The following is a 14455-nucleotide window of genomic DNA, read 5'->3' on the forward strand; positions in this document are numbered from 1 at the left end:
GTGGCTGTTTGGGACAGGACTGAAAAGCAAAAAGAGGAGTTTCTTTCTTCGGCATTTCTGAAATGCCTATTAAAGCATCGTAAAAGCTAAAAGGCATCTAACAGGTACCTTAAATAGCACTGCTTCATCATGTAATGTGACTTAAGAGAAGCTGCCTCCCCCATGCTGAGTGTGAAATTTACTTTAGACAGGATGCCCCCCCAAGAGCAGGCAAGAAGTTGCTTCTTTAAAAACACAGTTAGTTGAAATGGATTTAACCAAGATTGGTATATTCGATCGAGTTTTGCTCCCTGACGGCAACTACACTGAATCTTTCTTTTTCATACAGTTCTCCACAACCATTTTCTACCCTCCCACCTCTCCAGCAGACTTGCACATAAGCAGACACAACCTGCTTCCATTTTACCCAGCCAGCTCTCCAATCCAACCAAATATAAACCAATTACCTTTTACAATATTGCTGTGAGCAATCACGGAAACCTGTTTACACTAGGCTGGTCACAGGGGGGGAAAAACAAACAAATAGTAGACAAGTCCACAAGGGAGAAGAAAATCAGTTTCAGGCAGCTGTTAAACTTTGGGAGAGATTTGACAGGGAGCAATTAAGAGTTTGTTTTTCCTGGTAAAAGAAAGTTTATGCTGGGAGGAGGTAGTGGACAACGAAGAACATTATGCGGGACGCGTCTCCGCACACGTTTCTGCGAAACGCGGTGCAAAAACCAACACCAAACCGCGCCTGAAGAGGAGCGAGGGCATCACCAACGACACCGGGCCACGAGAAGCCCTCAGCAAAATCCACCCACAGCGACAGAGGTTATTTAACGCCGTACCTCGACTGGGCAGCCATCGCGAAGTTCACACCGCCAAGCGTCCTCTATCCATGAGCTCTGTCCCCGGCTCTACCCCCCTGCCGAAACCTTCTCTTCCATTTGCCGGCCGCCTCCCTGCCCGCTTCTCCGTCCCCTCAGGACCGTGGCGGAGCCGCCGGCCGCCCGCGCCCCGCGGTGCCCAGCCCGGGCTGGCTGCCGCCGCCCGCGATTACGCTCATTTTGATCGACATCCGGGCACCCGGGCCCGCCCCACGGCTCCCCGCGCTCCCGGCCGGCAGGGAGGGCAACGCGGCTCTGGCACTTCCCGCTGGGGGGGAGGAAGGGGAAAGGACGACGGGGACGACCCCGCTGAAAAGCCAAAGGCCGGCTCGGAGCTGGCGAGGTGAAACCCGCCGGCGCCCTCCGCTCTTTTATTCCTCTGCGGCTTTTCGGACGAGCAGCAGCTCACAACGCACGGGTGCACCGGTGCGCCCCTACACCCCCCACTCCCCCCCCCCCCATTTGCCGCAAAGCTCTCATGGTAGCACCCGGCCTCCTTAAATGGACATGTCCGCGCCGTCAGGGCAGAGGGGCCGCAGGATTGGGCGAGCGGGAGCACGGGCGCTGCCGCCGGAGCCTATCGGCGGGCGCTGCCTGCCCGCGACCACACCCACCCGGCGCGCCCGCGAGAGCGCGTGCCCCGGCGCCCGGCGAGGGCTCGCGCCTGAGGGAGGGAGCGCGCGCGCGGTGGGTGAGGGGGGGGGCCCTGCCCTATGCCACAGTACTAGGGGGTGGGTGGGTGTTCTTACAGAGAAACACAAGAAAACGGCTGCCAGTTTTTAAAGTTTTCAGAGCAAATATACAACCTCGATGTAAATATAAATCCCATCTGGACACACAGACGTAGCAAATGAAAAACTGAGTATACTACTGAACTTGGAGGGGCTCATCACTTGAAATTGCAGGCTAAGAAACTATTTTCTTTAAAAAAAAAAAAAAAAAGTATATATATATATATTCATTATGCAATGTCTTCTGGACTCCAGTCCCGACTGCGATTTGTAGACTCACTCAGAAAGCAGCAATACCTGTCCTTCACTCTGGGTGTTCCTTGGCACAATTATAAAACCAAACTACTCCTGCAACTCCTTTCAACCAGTCATTAACCAAGCATTCAGCAGGCAAAAATATTTGCCCAAGATCCCTTCAACTTTTCTCAGCAGACTATATATAGCCAAGATTTCTACCAACACTGCAACACTACGTTTTCTGTTTCAAAGCATAACTTGTGTCAAAGTACTCAGCAAATACCGGGAGAAGAGTTTATACCCCATTCGTGGCAAGTAATAAATCATAATTTCAAAAGGCCATTTATATAAAGCTTCTACAAGTATATAATTTTAAGTACATAGTTTAAAAATATAAAAGCAATCAGAAAAAGTTTTTTTTTTCCCATTCCTTGTTTTTGCCCAAAAAGAGATGATTGTAAATATAAAACCACAAAAGAAAAAGTGGCTCTGATTATAAAGTAAGCAGACAATATCATTGCTATATCAGATAATCACAGACTCAACTGCTCATAAGTGACAGGGGATTTGGGGTGTCAGCTTGATAATGGACAATGTTATTATGAACTCCAAAAAACACACCCTCAAAAACCAACCCAAACAAAAAAAAAACATACCACCAAAACCAAAACCCATACCCAGCATTTTATGAAATCAATTGAAATCCCAAAAGTGCCAGTAAAACCACTATCAGCTTTGAAAACAATATGACAATTTTACAGCAATTAACAACTAAGGAAAACTCCAAGGGTTGGACCAAAAAAAAAAAAAAAAAAAAAAAAAGAACAAGTTATCCAAGCAGCAGACACCCATCACTGGAAACAGTAACGGTGACAGAAACCCCCCGACTCCCAGCAAAGCATATATTTCTCTCTCTCGTACACATTTTTAATTTAAAAAGAAGCTTGCAGAGTGGCTAATTAGTGCAAATTTCATATGTAAGTGAGATAGTACAGAAGGCAGCAAGAGATGGTTATTACTGTGCATGTCCTGTGGTGTGGAGGTAACAAGATTAACACGAAATCCTCATAACAACGCTCTTTAATGAGGACACCTCCAAAGAGACCAACCGGTACCATCCCCGCCAGGTCACAAACCGCAGAGGAGGTGGGTGCCGTGACTTGCCCAGCAGCACCCAGGTGGCCGCAGCAAGCCTAGAAGGCAAGACGAGCATCCCAGATTGCAGAGGAGGTCTTTAAAGAGGCAAACTAACTACCGGTAGTAGAGTTGCTAACGTTAGTAGCTAATACTTCTTATTTTGCAGCGTTTTATAAATTTAAAGCACTGTAGAAATGTTACAGCTGCATCAAGAGGAAAGCAAAACATCTCCTTTTTTTCTCTAGAAGCCTAATTCAGGCTCTTAACTCTGATTAACTTAATACCAGTGACCGTAAGACCTTTCAGCCAGGTTTGTATTATGCAGTTCGCCCCACATGGTAGAAGTCAGTTTTGTCTTTTTTTCTCCTTGGCTTTATCTGAAAAATGGCTACAATCATCTCAGCTCCAGGTCTGGAGTTCGCTGTTCTGCCATTCACTGTACTGTATGAATTAAAACTCTTCTTCAAGGTACTACAGAAAAACAAGCTAGAAAATTCCTGTCTACATTCTCTTGATGTTGCCTTCAACTGTGTCACAACCTGGAGGGGGCTTTTTACTTCTTTTAAATGTTTTTATTTTGTTGAAGCTAAACTCATTGATTTTCTAATCAGAGGATTTTTATCATTTTCAGATAAGACACAACCCCAAGGGAACACACCCTACCCTCAAGCCTCTTTTCTGCCAGGAAAGGACCAAATGAACAAAGAAAGCAATATCGAGGCAGGAATGCTATGCAGATACACCATGTGCAAGCCTTTGTCGTTAGGAGAGCAGCTTAAGGGGGATGGTTTCAGCACTTTACAATCAGAAAAAACAAACCAAAACAAAACAGAACCAACCAAAACCAAACCACTCCTGTGACTACCGCTGCTGGAGATGGATTCACAAATGATTAACTCTTCTCAGGTGAAATATCTCCCCTCTCCCCAACTTTAAAAAGAAAGTTTCAGATCCCAGATGAGTACCCCAGTCCTAGGACCATTGCTGGTCTCTCCTAATCAGCTGTCGCATTTTGGCAAGTTATTAAATAGAGATGAGGGAAGGTAGAGAAACTGAGGACAGCCAGGCTGTCACTTGGGGGCACAAGAAACTAAAGCTTCTTAAATAAATATTTCAAAAGGTTTTATTTAAACAAAATATAAATTGACAACAGGTGTTTGGATGGGTTTTTTTTGTTTGGTTGGTTGGTTTTGTTTTCCATTTTGCAGGACAGAATCATAGATTAATTTAGGTGCATGGGATATCCAGACATCAGTTAATCCAACTTCTGCCCTCAAAGCACAACCAACTTAAATCAAGTTGTACTGAGGCTGGAGATCCTACCACTTCTCTGGTCCCCTGCTCTAATTGTAATTTCCTGTATTGCAAAACGCATCTGTTGCCCATCGTTTCACTGTCCATACCTGAGAGAAGTCTACTCCTGCCTGCTCTCTACCTCCACCAAGAACAACAAACAGGAATAAAACCCCTCCTTGTCCTCCTCTTGTCCAGGAAAACAAACCCAACTCTCTCAGCCTCTCCTATGCTTTGTGCACCCCAGCCCGGTTATCCCGGTAGCTCTGCATTGCATTTCCTTTAGCATCTCTGTGTCTTTCCTCTACTGGGGAGTGTGGTCTCCCCGGTGTTGGGCAGAGGGGAGGAATCCCATGCCTTGTTCTGCCAGGTACCCTTCTGCTAACACAGCCCAGGCGATGCTTTGCTACAAGGTTACCCTTGTTGACCAGGCTGCTCAACCTGCCTTGCATAGCAAAGTCTGGGATTCAGTGCAACGTATGGGACCGATAAGAAAATAAGAGGAACTGAAGCTTTCAAAATGCCTGCTGCTTCTCTTCTTAGGGCTTAATGATGGCTTTTTAAATCATGACTTAAAAAAAATTAAAATTCCCATATCCTCTCAAGCTGACGTGTCACTCCAAGGAACTTGATTCTTCTCCCTATGAAAAGCTGTGGAAAATAATAATGCTGAGAGTCTGACAGCTTCAGAGAAGAAAATAGATGTAACTGCTGCTAGAAAGTTCTTACTAAGTATAACCCAAAGCACTGATAATTAAACATACTAATACCAGCACCAAAATTGCATATGCAGACAACATTTTGGAGGGGTTTTCCAGACAAATGCAAAGATCCTATTTGCCCTGTAGAGTTATATATATAATTATCTTCTCCAATTTCAGCTGAAGAGATTAGAAAACAGGGAAAAAGGAAAGGGAGGCATTTAATTATTTAAGACGATCTGCTTAGTTTTAAGTAAAATAATTAAGAACCCATTTAGTCTTCTTCATTTATGTCTTTCATGCAATCAATAACAAAACTCTCCTTTTCGAAAGAAGGGATACTGTGCAAAGAAAGGAAACAAGTTGAAATCTATGACGCTATTTCAAAGTTTAATCAGGTTGGTTTTTGTTTGTTTGTTTGTTTTCCTTATAACTATCTAGACCATTACAGTACTCTCAAAGATCTGTAAACTGTTGAAGAAAGCTCTACCAAGTTAGAGAATGTAAGGTTCCTCCAACATGCCATTCTGCTGTTTAACTGAAGAAACTAAAGTGCAGTGCTACACTAAGTTGAATACTGTGCACATCCCATGATGCAAATGCAGAGCACCAGCATGGGGAACGACACTTTTGGCTACCCCACAATTTCCACATCTTACCAAGGCCTGTGGAATCCACACCTCCTGACAACCTGCTAACTGGTGTTTTCCACAGCTACTTAAACACATAGGCTGTAACTATTTTCTATATGTTACAAGAGATTTTTCACTTGAGTCAAAGCTGCTACAAAATATTGCTAAATATAGCAAAATATTCTCACTGTATAGATGGTTAAGTGTATCCACAGAGCAGGCAAACAAATTTCTTCATGTCTACCCTGCAGACATCCTGCGACAATTCTCTCTCCCACACTTGTATTTCAACGAATTCCATCCCACCTCCCCAGGTGAAGAGAATGATAAGTATTCTGGGCTCCCAATATGCCATTGAATGTAATTAAATTTGTATTTGATAGTTTCAGGATCAATAAGCAGTAAGAGATCACTGCTACCTCCCTCCCTAACATGTGAGAAGGGGAAAAGAATGGAAAAAAAAAAAAAATCAAGAAACCTCTAACATATATAGATATACTTATACAACATATGTATATTTTATTCTGTTGTAGGAATACTTAAACTGGGTAGAAAAAGGAGGTTCTCTAGGTCATATAAGCACTTTCACTGTTGGGACAGAATTTGCAAGATAGAAACAAAGTTAATAAAATATCAGAAAACACCACCCACTTCCTTCCCTTATGTCCTCCCATCTCTTCCAGGACTCTACGGTATTCAGCCATTTTTGACCACAAAATGCATTTCCCCCCCCTTAAAGCATTAATATGACCCATCACTTGCTAATTTCTGTTATTTATTATAGTACAGTAATGCCTAAAGTGACACCAGCTGTAAGTGTAGCTCCACTTGCCTCCCTATGTACTAACACATGGACATTGTTCTTGTCCAGTGGCAAAATAGGCCAAGGAAAAGGGATAAACAAGTAACAGGCAGAGCTGCTTTTTGTTTTAAAACCCACTCCAGCTGACCATATCAATTTTCTTAATCCAGATAACCTGTGTGGAAGTATCCAGTCTGAGCTATTCCCTGAAGATTAAATAAAATTTATCTCAGCTCTTTCAGGCAGAACAATAGATAATGGGAAAAAACAAACAAACAAACAAACCCAAACAAAAAACCATATATATAGACTTGTCACAACAGCTGAGCTTTCTCCAGGAAAAAGAGGTCAAGAACAACATGCTTTGTTTGCATCAAAATTTTCTGGCAAAGCACTTGTTCAGGTGCTTCTTGATTCCAGTATTGTGAAAAGGGATTGATGTTTAACAGGGTGTTGGCTTTACGGCAACGCCTTCTGCACTGGTCCAAGGTGTACAAGGCTACGCCAAGGTGAGCAAGGCCTCTGGAAGCACGGAGGCTTTCCAAGAGAACAAGGACTGTGAGGAAATGGGGCAGGAGGAGACAAACCTCTGTATCATTACTCAACTTCTATATTTCAGTCCTCATCTCACAGATGCATACAAAACCCGCTGAGACAGCAATAGAAAAATCTAACCCTGCTTCACACTCCCAGGTGAGGACCGCCTACCATCAATTTCTTCAAAGCACACTGCAGAGGTCTCTGCTGAGGCTCTGAAGAGATTGCAAACCTGTAGGTGAATCAAAGGATGACCAAATAAAACTGCGGCATAGAAGAGCTGCTGGCTCTGGTTTGGGTTTTGTTGTTGGTTTGTTTTTTTTTTTTAATACCCCTTAAACACAGGTACACTGCGATTAAAAGGATGCCGTTATTTTTGCAAAGGCAAGCCCTCAAAAATTAAGAAATGTTAAGGTCACTGACACCCAGACAATGATGCTACAGTCTTCCAAGACATGACCATAAACCCCCTTGAAATCACTGTTAGTCCCCAGGACAAACCTATCCTGGGAGTGAAACGCCTGCTGACAGAAGAAAGGGAGCTAATGTTCATAACAAGCTCTTTGGGCCTTGTTCTGAAGCCTCTAACTCATTCCTCAGTCCACAGCTCAACCGGTGCTGCTGCAAGAAGCCTGGACACTTCCCAGAGCACCAGTGCCATGAAAAGCACCGTGCTGGTCCGAGGGGCCCCTGCAGCGGTGACGCTGTGCTACAGACCCCGATATCTGGGGCTGTACCCAGCTGAAAGGCTATTTTCTTAGGCAGTATCCAAGCAACAAATGCAGCAGAACTCATTGCCTTCTACTCGTCTCCTAATCTCCGTGCCTTGTTGCTTGTAAATGGACTTCTAGGGACCCTACTGTATTTACAGAGCAGCACTTAGTGGCAAAACTGGTAGAGAAACCAAGGGATGGGTAAAGGCAAGTGTCCTGGGAAATCCTGTCTTTGTCACTAAATTGTTACCTGAACCTTACTTAAATCATCTAAATCTTAATATATGGTATTCTTTACCTAATGGTCTCCTTCCTTCCGCTAGTTTGTGTCACCCTGAGTTTGGTTTAACAGGCAATTCAAATAAAAAGTGGATTAACACCAACTGTTAAAAAAAGATGAACGAAGTCACCATAAAGTCATGCTATACACACCTCCTGAAAAGGGCTTGTAAGTTAAATCAATACTCAAATCATTTGAAACCTTAGTGCAAAAAAAAAAAAAAAAAAAAAAAAAGAAAAAAAAAATCACACAGCACAGGTGGGGAATATCAAATATCAAGATCCTACCAACTACTGGAAGAGAAGAAAACCTGTATCAGGAATCAAAGCGGGAAAGGACTGGGGGATTAGGACACTAGTTCTAGACTTCCCCTATTGCTGCTCACAGTGATATAACGACATACTACTGCTGAACTGCAGGGCTTTTTTGTTCTCCTTTCCTAGGAAGATATCTTCAGGGAAAGAAAAGGCAAGCAACACTGGAAGCATCATGTGTCGAAAACAGCACCTCAAGTTTGCTGAAGATGTAAAAGGAATTTTAAAATAAAAGAAAATTGAACATTCTCTTTGTCAAAACTTTAACAAGGAAGGTAACAAACTGAACAAAACCATTGTATTACTTTCAGATTCTCTAAAACATCCCAACAATCTCACTTACTGGGGTTTTCCAAAGAACTAAGACAGGCAGGTTCATGCCTTCTCTTAACAGGGGTAAGTAATAATTTGAGCTGTGCTAGCAGCCGCTTTCCATTTTTAAGGAAGGAGAAGAGGGGCAGAGCACTGGACATCCCACCCAGAATAAAGCCTCAGAAATCCTAGGCCACAAATGTTTCACATGAAGCAAATGCCATTCTGATGCTTTTTTTAAAGTTTCAGACACACAACCAAGGGAACAGCAGAGAGGCCCTGCACGCTCTGCCTCTGGTTTCTGGCTCACCAGCTGCCCTAAGAACAAAAATAGGCCATTTTTGTTGTAAGATTTGATGAAAACTGATAAGTTCCTGTGGAACACTGAGTCTGACAAACCAGTGCTTCTTCAAAGAAAACTTTCTGTCAGAATATATCCTGTCAGCTATAGACCCCTCCCTTGCATCTGTTTTCAAGATTAGCAGACTACAGTTTTTCCCACCTGTTTTTTTATTCACCCATCAGACACACAAGCTTCCTCTTATTCAGGTCCTTGTCTCTGAATGATGTATTGCAAATGAAGGAAACTGTCTTCATTAAGTATAACACATACAACAGAAATCAATAAGATAAGCTTTCTGTACTCTTCAGCTAATCATAAGCTCAGAGATGCACTCCTGAGGTGAAGAATATTACCAAAGTAATAATTCTTAAAAACCTAACAGGAAAAGCTTCCTATAGTTGATCATAATTCCATGCGTATTTAAGCTACGTATGAGTATTTTAATTTTAGAAGATCCATTCTTAGCTACCTATGCATTGAATGAGAATGGAGTTCTCCAGAGATGAAGCTTGAGATTTAAACACTGCATAGAAATGCAAATCCAACCAAAAAACAAATGAAGGTGTGCAGGCAACCTGGATACCATTGTTTCTTAATTTTGAATTCCTGAAAATGCCAGACTGCTGATTTCGGGCGCCAGCGGTAAAGCACAGGATGTGGGTACATTATGTGTGAGATTTACAAGGTGGGGGGAAAAAAAAAAAAAAAAAAAAAAAGATGCTCAATTTCAAGCATAAACAACGTTTTCAGATAAGGTGCAGATGCTGATACATTGCAGAAACCAGTACCTACAGCATCTACAACAGGGTCTGGCACTCCTACAGACACAAGTTCGGTGTCTCTTTGCTCAGCACTAACGCCGCCTGCCATACCCAAGTGTTGGTTCAGTACTACCCAGTTCACACCCCCATGGATTTTTGAAGTAATCACATGGTATTTTATCTCCAGCCTTGTTCATCTATTCAACTTCACCATCCTGAAGCATCTGAAAGTTTTCCACATCTCCACACAGCTTGAGAAAGACATTCTTTAAGTTAGTTATTTGTTGCCTGCTATGACATTTAGTTGCTCCTGGGCCTTCTCTGTTATAATGCTATTTAGGGGGTTGGGTGGGCATGCATGGGGGTGGTATTATTAAAGAAACCTTTGCACAACTTTGTTTTCAAAAAATGTTAAATGACAAAAAAAAAAAAAAAAGAAAAAAAATGGTTAACAGCAGCAATCATTACCGAGCTTTTGTTGCAAGTTTCCAACAAATCTGAATCAGGGACTGCTCAGAGGGGAATACAGCATCCCTTAACTCATGGAAAAAAATGCAATATGACATTATACTAATAAACATATGATAATCCATTAAGTTTGTGGGGCAAATCCCAGAAGTTTACAGTATTGTGAAACAATCAGGCATAGAGTACCAATGAAGAAGGAATAGAGACCAAGCTATATTAAAATTGTGAGATTAAATACATGGCCAGGAAGTTTTCCTGAAATGTATTTTCTGTAAAGTAAAACATGTATTTGTTTATACCCAGAAATAGGTCAAATTCATGCCCTTCCCAAGCTTTTCAAAACATCTCATTGCACTGTACCACATCAGATTTTTTAAACAGACACACACCCTTACTCTCAGTCTTCAAGAGTCGCTGCTGTCCTTTAATTAAAATGTGTTCTCCCAGCTCTGTCGACAAGAAATCCATACTACCATTGCCATTTATTGCCACTGATGAGTCCTTTGCATTTGGAGGTGAAAAGGGTCAAATGGATATTGTGATTCCCGGCTTGAAGCTGCTGTGGGAAGCCTTTTCATTTGCAAAGGGGACTCCTGCACCAGGTCAGAAGGCAAGGACTGGGCTCCATGAAGGCTCTGCTGCCGCAGACCAGCAGGACAATCCCTGACTTCCCGGTCCCACGAGCCTGCCCAGCTGTCAGCACCCTCCTTCCTCACATCTCCTCACTACCCCCACAGAAAACCAGAGGCTCTGTGCCCGCAGAGTGGTTAGTCCTTAGAGCTGCTTATGTTCTGGCAATCCCAAACCTTACACAAACCTGCCAAGGGCTTGATACTCTTGTGTCTTTCTCTACCAGTAGTTGAGGAACTAGCCACGCAACTAATACATGCACTGCTACTGTAAAGGACAGGCTATGACTGTAAAACATAGAATTTCAAGGGCTCCATGTGTTTGGAGGAAAGGAGATAGATCTCATCCCCAAACTCCTGCCTCCGAAGTACAATTGGAAAGTAAGCAAAATTCCGAAGCCCGTACACACAAGCATACACAAAAACCAGTTTATCAAGGTCAGTGAAGCCGTGCACTGTAAGCAATGGCAAGTCTGGAGAAGGCTGATGCAGCAAAACTCTGTTGATCCTGATTCAGCAAAGCACTTCTCCACAGGCTTGCTTTATAGCGCCTTCTTAAACTTACCAGAACCAAAGCTGACTGCCAGCAGCACATCCTTGCTGGGCCAATCACAAAAAGCACTTAGATTTCACTGGGTCTAACCCACACAGCGTAGCTACAGTCAGGCTGCAGGAGCAGCAGGGCAAAGGAAAGAAACCTAAATTAGTACAACACTAAAAAAAAAAAAAAAGGCAGGGAAGAATATAACCAAAAGGATATTTCAACTTTAACAACAGAAGAATACATTGGATGCAGCCTGCTATGAAAGAAATTGCTCTACAGATGTTCATAATCAAACATTTCTGAGGAGAGAGCAAAACAAGCCTTCATCCTTCATTATTTAAATTGAGGGAAACAGATTTTAAAAAGAAACCACCTTCTCCCAGGAACCAGACTGCACTACAAGCTGCACCCTGCTAGCTTTTGGCAGCCTTCAGGGGCATTTTCCATCATCTTCCTTGGCATTACTCACTTAGGCTGAATGCCTTAAAATGTTCCATAACCAGTATAAACTTTCACAAACAGTTAAAAACAACAGAAAGACGTTTATAGTCCTTGTTAGCTTTGGCACTGGAGCTGTCAGAAGCCACACTGTGAAGAGTGTTAAATATCCTGATTTATATTCCAATTGAATCAAGATAACGTCTATGTACAGAACACAATGTACCCTTCAGATTCACTACAGCTGTCAGATTCATTTTGTGGTGATATCCAATCCCTAGATGAGGCAGAGAGGTATGTAGGACACTGAGCAAGTAAATGCCTGTGATTTTGGTTGGTTTTTGATCAGGCTGCTATCCACAGTATTTCAACCAGAAGCCATCCAGAAAAGAGATTTTTTTTAATTTCTTTAAGGTTCATCATTTCTTGCAGATGTATTGCCAAAAAAAAAAAATAATTATGAAGATAGATGTACTTTGGAGAGTGAAAGCAGAAGATATGCAGTAGAGAGTTTGGATGTCTTTGCAATATCTCTGTCCACCCACACCTCTCCTCTTAATGTGATTGTGCAGTGATCACTGTCCTTTCACGCCTCAGGATGGCGTGTATATAATAGGGGAAAAGAACACTCAACCGTGGTATGCGGATAAAGCATACTGGCAGTTGTAAAGAGCTAAATGAGAAAGAAATGGGAACTGCAGAAAAACAGCCCTCCTTGGAGGAGGAATCAGTTTTGCAAGTTAGGTGTCTAAGGGTAAAAACCCTCATTGCCCAAACCTCCAAAGATGTGTACCTGTAAGACTCAGAGCCCTGAGTCAGGTCAGGATTGCCTGCCTCAATTCAAAAGTGTCAAGAGCACAGAAATGCTTGTTTTAAGGGCTGGGTTGCCTCAGGCATGTCACTGGGTTGGCAGCGTTGTCCCTTGCTGCACTGAGGCTGCAAACGGGACAGGATATGAAGCAACAGGGATGGCACACTAGAGATCAAGGCAAGACGTGCTGTAGGCAAACACACCTCAACTCCACACGAGTGGAGTTTCCTCGGGACAAGGGGCCACTCTCACCAGTGAGAATCAGAATCATTTAGGTTGGAAAAACCCCTTAAGATCATCAAGTCCAACCATTAACCTGACACTGCCAAGCCCAGCACTAGACCGAGTCCCTAAGCACCATGTCTATGTGAGAGTTCCACTAAGACGCAGTGACAAACACTGTTCATTTCACAATAGATTCAAGTTATAAAAGACATCAATTATTTGGTAGAAGACAACATGTTAGATTTGAAACTCCTCCTCTCCCACTCAGTCATTATGATTTTTGCATTGAGGGGGGGATTACTTATCTTAAACCATCTCAAAATTTGTCACAGCACCTGGGAAACAAGGACTACATCAAATTAATTCCTACCCATTGTTGCTGCTCTGGTTGTCTGTAGGTTCCATTATGATGTTTCCATTTGAGTCAACTCATCTGGAAAAGAAAAAAAAAAATAATCAAAAAATCATATATTCAACATCTCTTTTACAGAAGAACAGCACATTGTACTCAATAGATGCCATCCAAGCTTTGCTTCAACAGTCACAAAGACCAACACAGGAACATCCTTCCTCAGGGTCAGCAGAGGGGGGAAAAAAATAGAGTCAAGTAAGCAAACATGAAAAAATCTTCAGTTTCCAAAGTAGCAAGCCATTACAGTATAGTAATGTCTAGAATGTTTGTTACTGTGAACAAAAAATGAAATCTAAATGTTTACTTCCCTTATCTATGTGTGTCTGTGCACGCACTCTGCATTTAGGATTGTATGTGTGTTACATCTGAAACCTCCATTTTAAATTAACTCTCCAAAATAGTTTTGCACAATATCGATCCCCAACACTCTCCCACAGATATTTGCAGAGTTGTGTGAATCCCTCAATTCTCCCTAGCAGTCTAAATCGTCTTTCAATTACATTCAGGATGATGGTGTGAAATACTACACAACAGGAAGGTTAGATGTAACCTAAAGAACAGATTGCTTACCCAAGGCAGCAAATCATGTGAATTTTTGCTGTTCACTAGGTTGACAGCTTTCTCCACAATCCTCAATACCAATAGGCTGAGGCACAATCTCTGCATCAAACACAGTTACAGCTCAAGAAACCAAGTTCTGGAAAAGCTTGTAAATGCTGGGAATGCTCCTGTAGACTGTTCTGTTGTTTTCAGAGAGACCTGTTAGAGCCACAGGAATTGGCCTTAGCTGTCTAGGAACAGCAAAATACATTTAGTAATCATCTGCCTGGAACAGCAAGGCAGCAGGAGCCGCTACGTGACATTGGCTCTCATGGCAGGTTTTCCAAAGGACTAGCAGCTCCCTAAACCAGCATCTGTGCCAATCTCTGCCCAGCTCTTCAGCATTCAAAACAGGGAGCTAAACTGCAGCTGAATGAGTACCTGCCTAGAGCCAGGAGGCTGGGTCGAGGTCTCCAGGGACAGGCTACGCACGCAGCCTGGGATGCCCGAGTGGCAGTCAGTGCAGTGCTCCTAAACATACATGATCCGAACACAGGGATCGTGTGTGGCTAAGGATGGGAGAACCAAGATATCAGTTTCCCCTTTCCCCCAGCACTGATGCAGCATTTCAGGTTGGCTCTTAGAGAACTATAGGCTTGGCCAAGAGCAGGACAAACCAGGCTATTGCTACAGGCTTCAGGGTATTCAGTTCAGTTTTAAGAATAA

The 14455-nt window shown here is 42.9% G+C and overlaps 1 protein-coding gene across 3 annotated transcripts in view; it reads right to left on the reverse strand.

Moving 5' to 3' along the window:
• AFF1 (AF4/FMR2 family member 1) overlaps positions 1–13210 on the reverse strand; it is a 116223-nt gene extending 103013 nt beyond the window's left edge. For 2 of the 3 annotated variants that reach the window (XM_032997958.2, XM_032997956.2), the window contains exon 1: positions 13148–13210. In XM_032997958.2, the coding sequence (XP_032853849.2) occupies positions 13148–13182 (35 nt within the window). In that variant the 5' untranslated portion in view covers positions 13183–13210. Of the gene's footprint in view, positions 1–830; positions 1221–13147 lie in introns of those variants that run through there. The other variant, XM_032997957.2, reaches the window with a different exon arrangement.
• Positions 13211–14455: the final 1245 nt, after the last annotated feature.

Source organism: Tyto alba, unplaced genomic scaffold (assembly GCF_018691265.1).
Source record: "Tyto alba isolate M040663 unplaced genomic scaffold, T.alba_DEE_v4.0 Super-Scaffold_23, whole genome shotgun sequence".
Classification (NCBI taxonomy): Eukaryota; Metazoa; Chordata; class Aves; order Strigiformes; family Tytonidae; genus Tyto; species Tyto alba.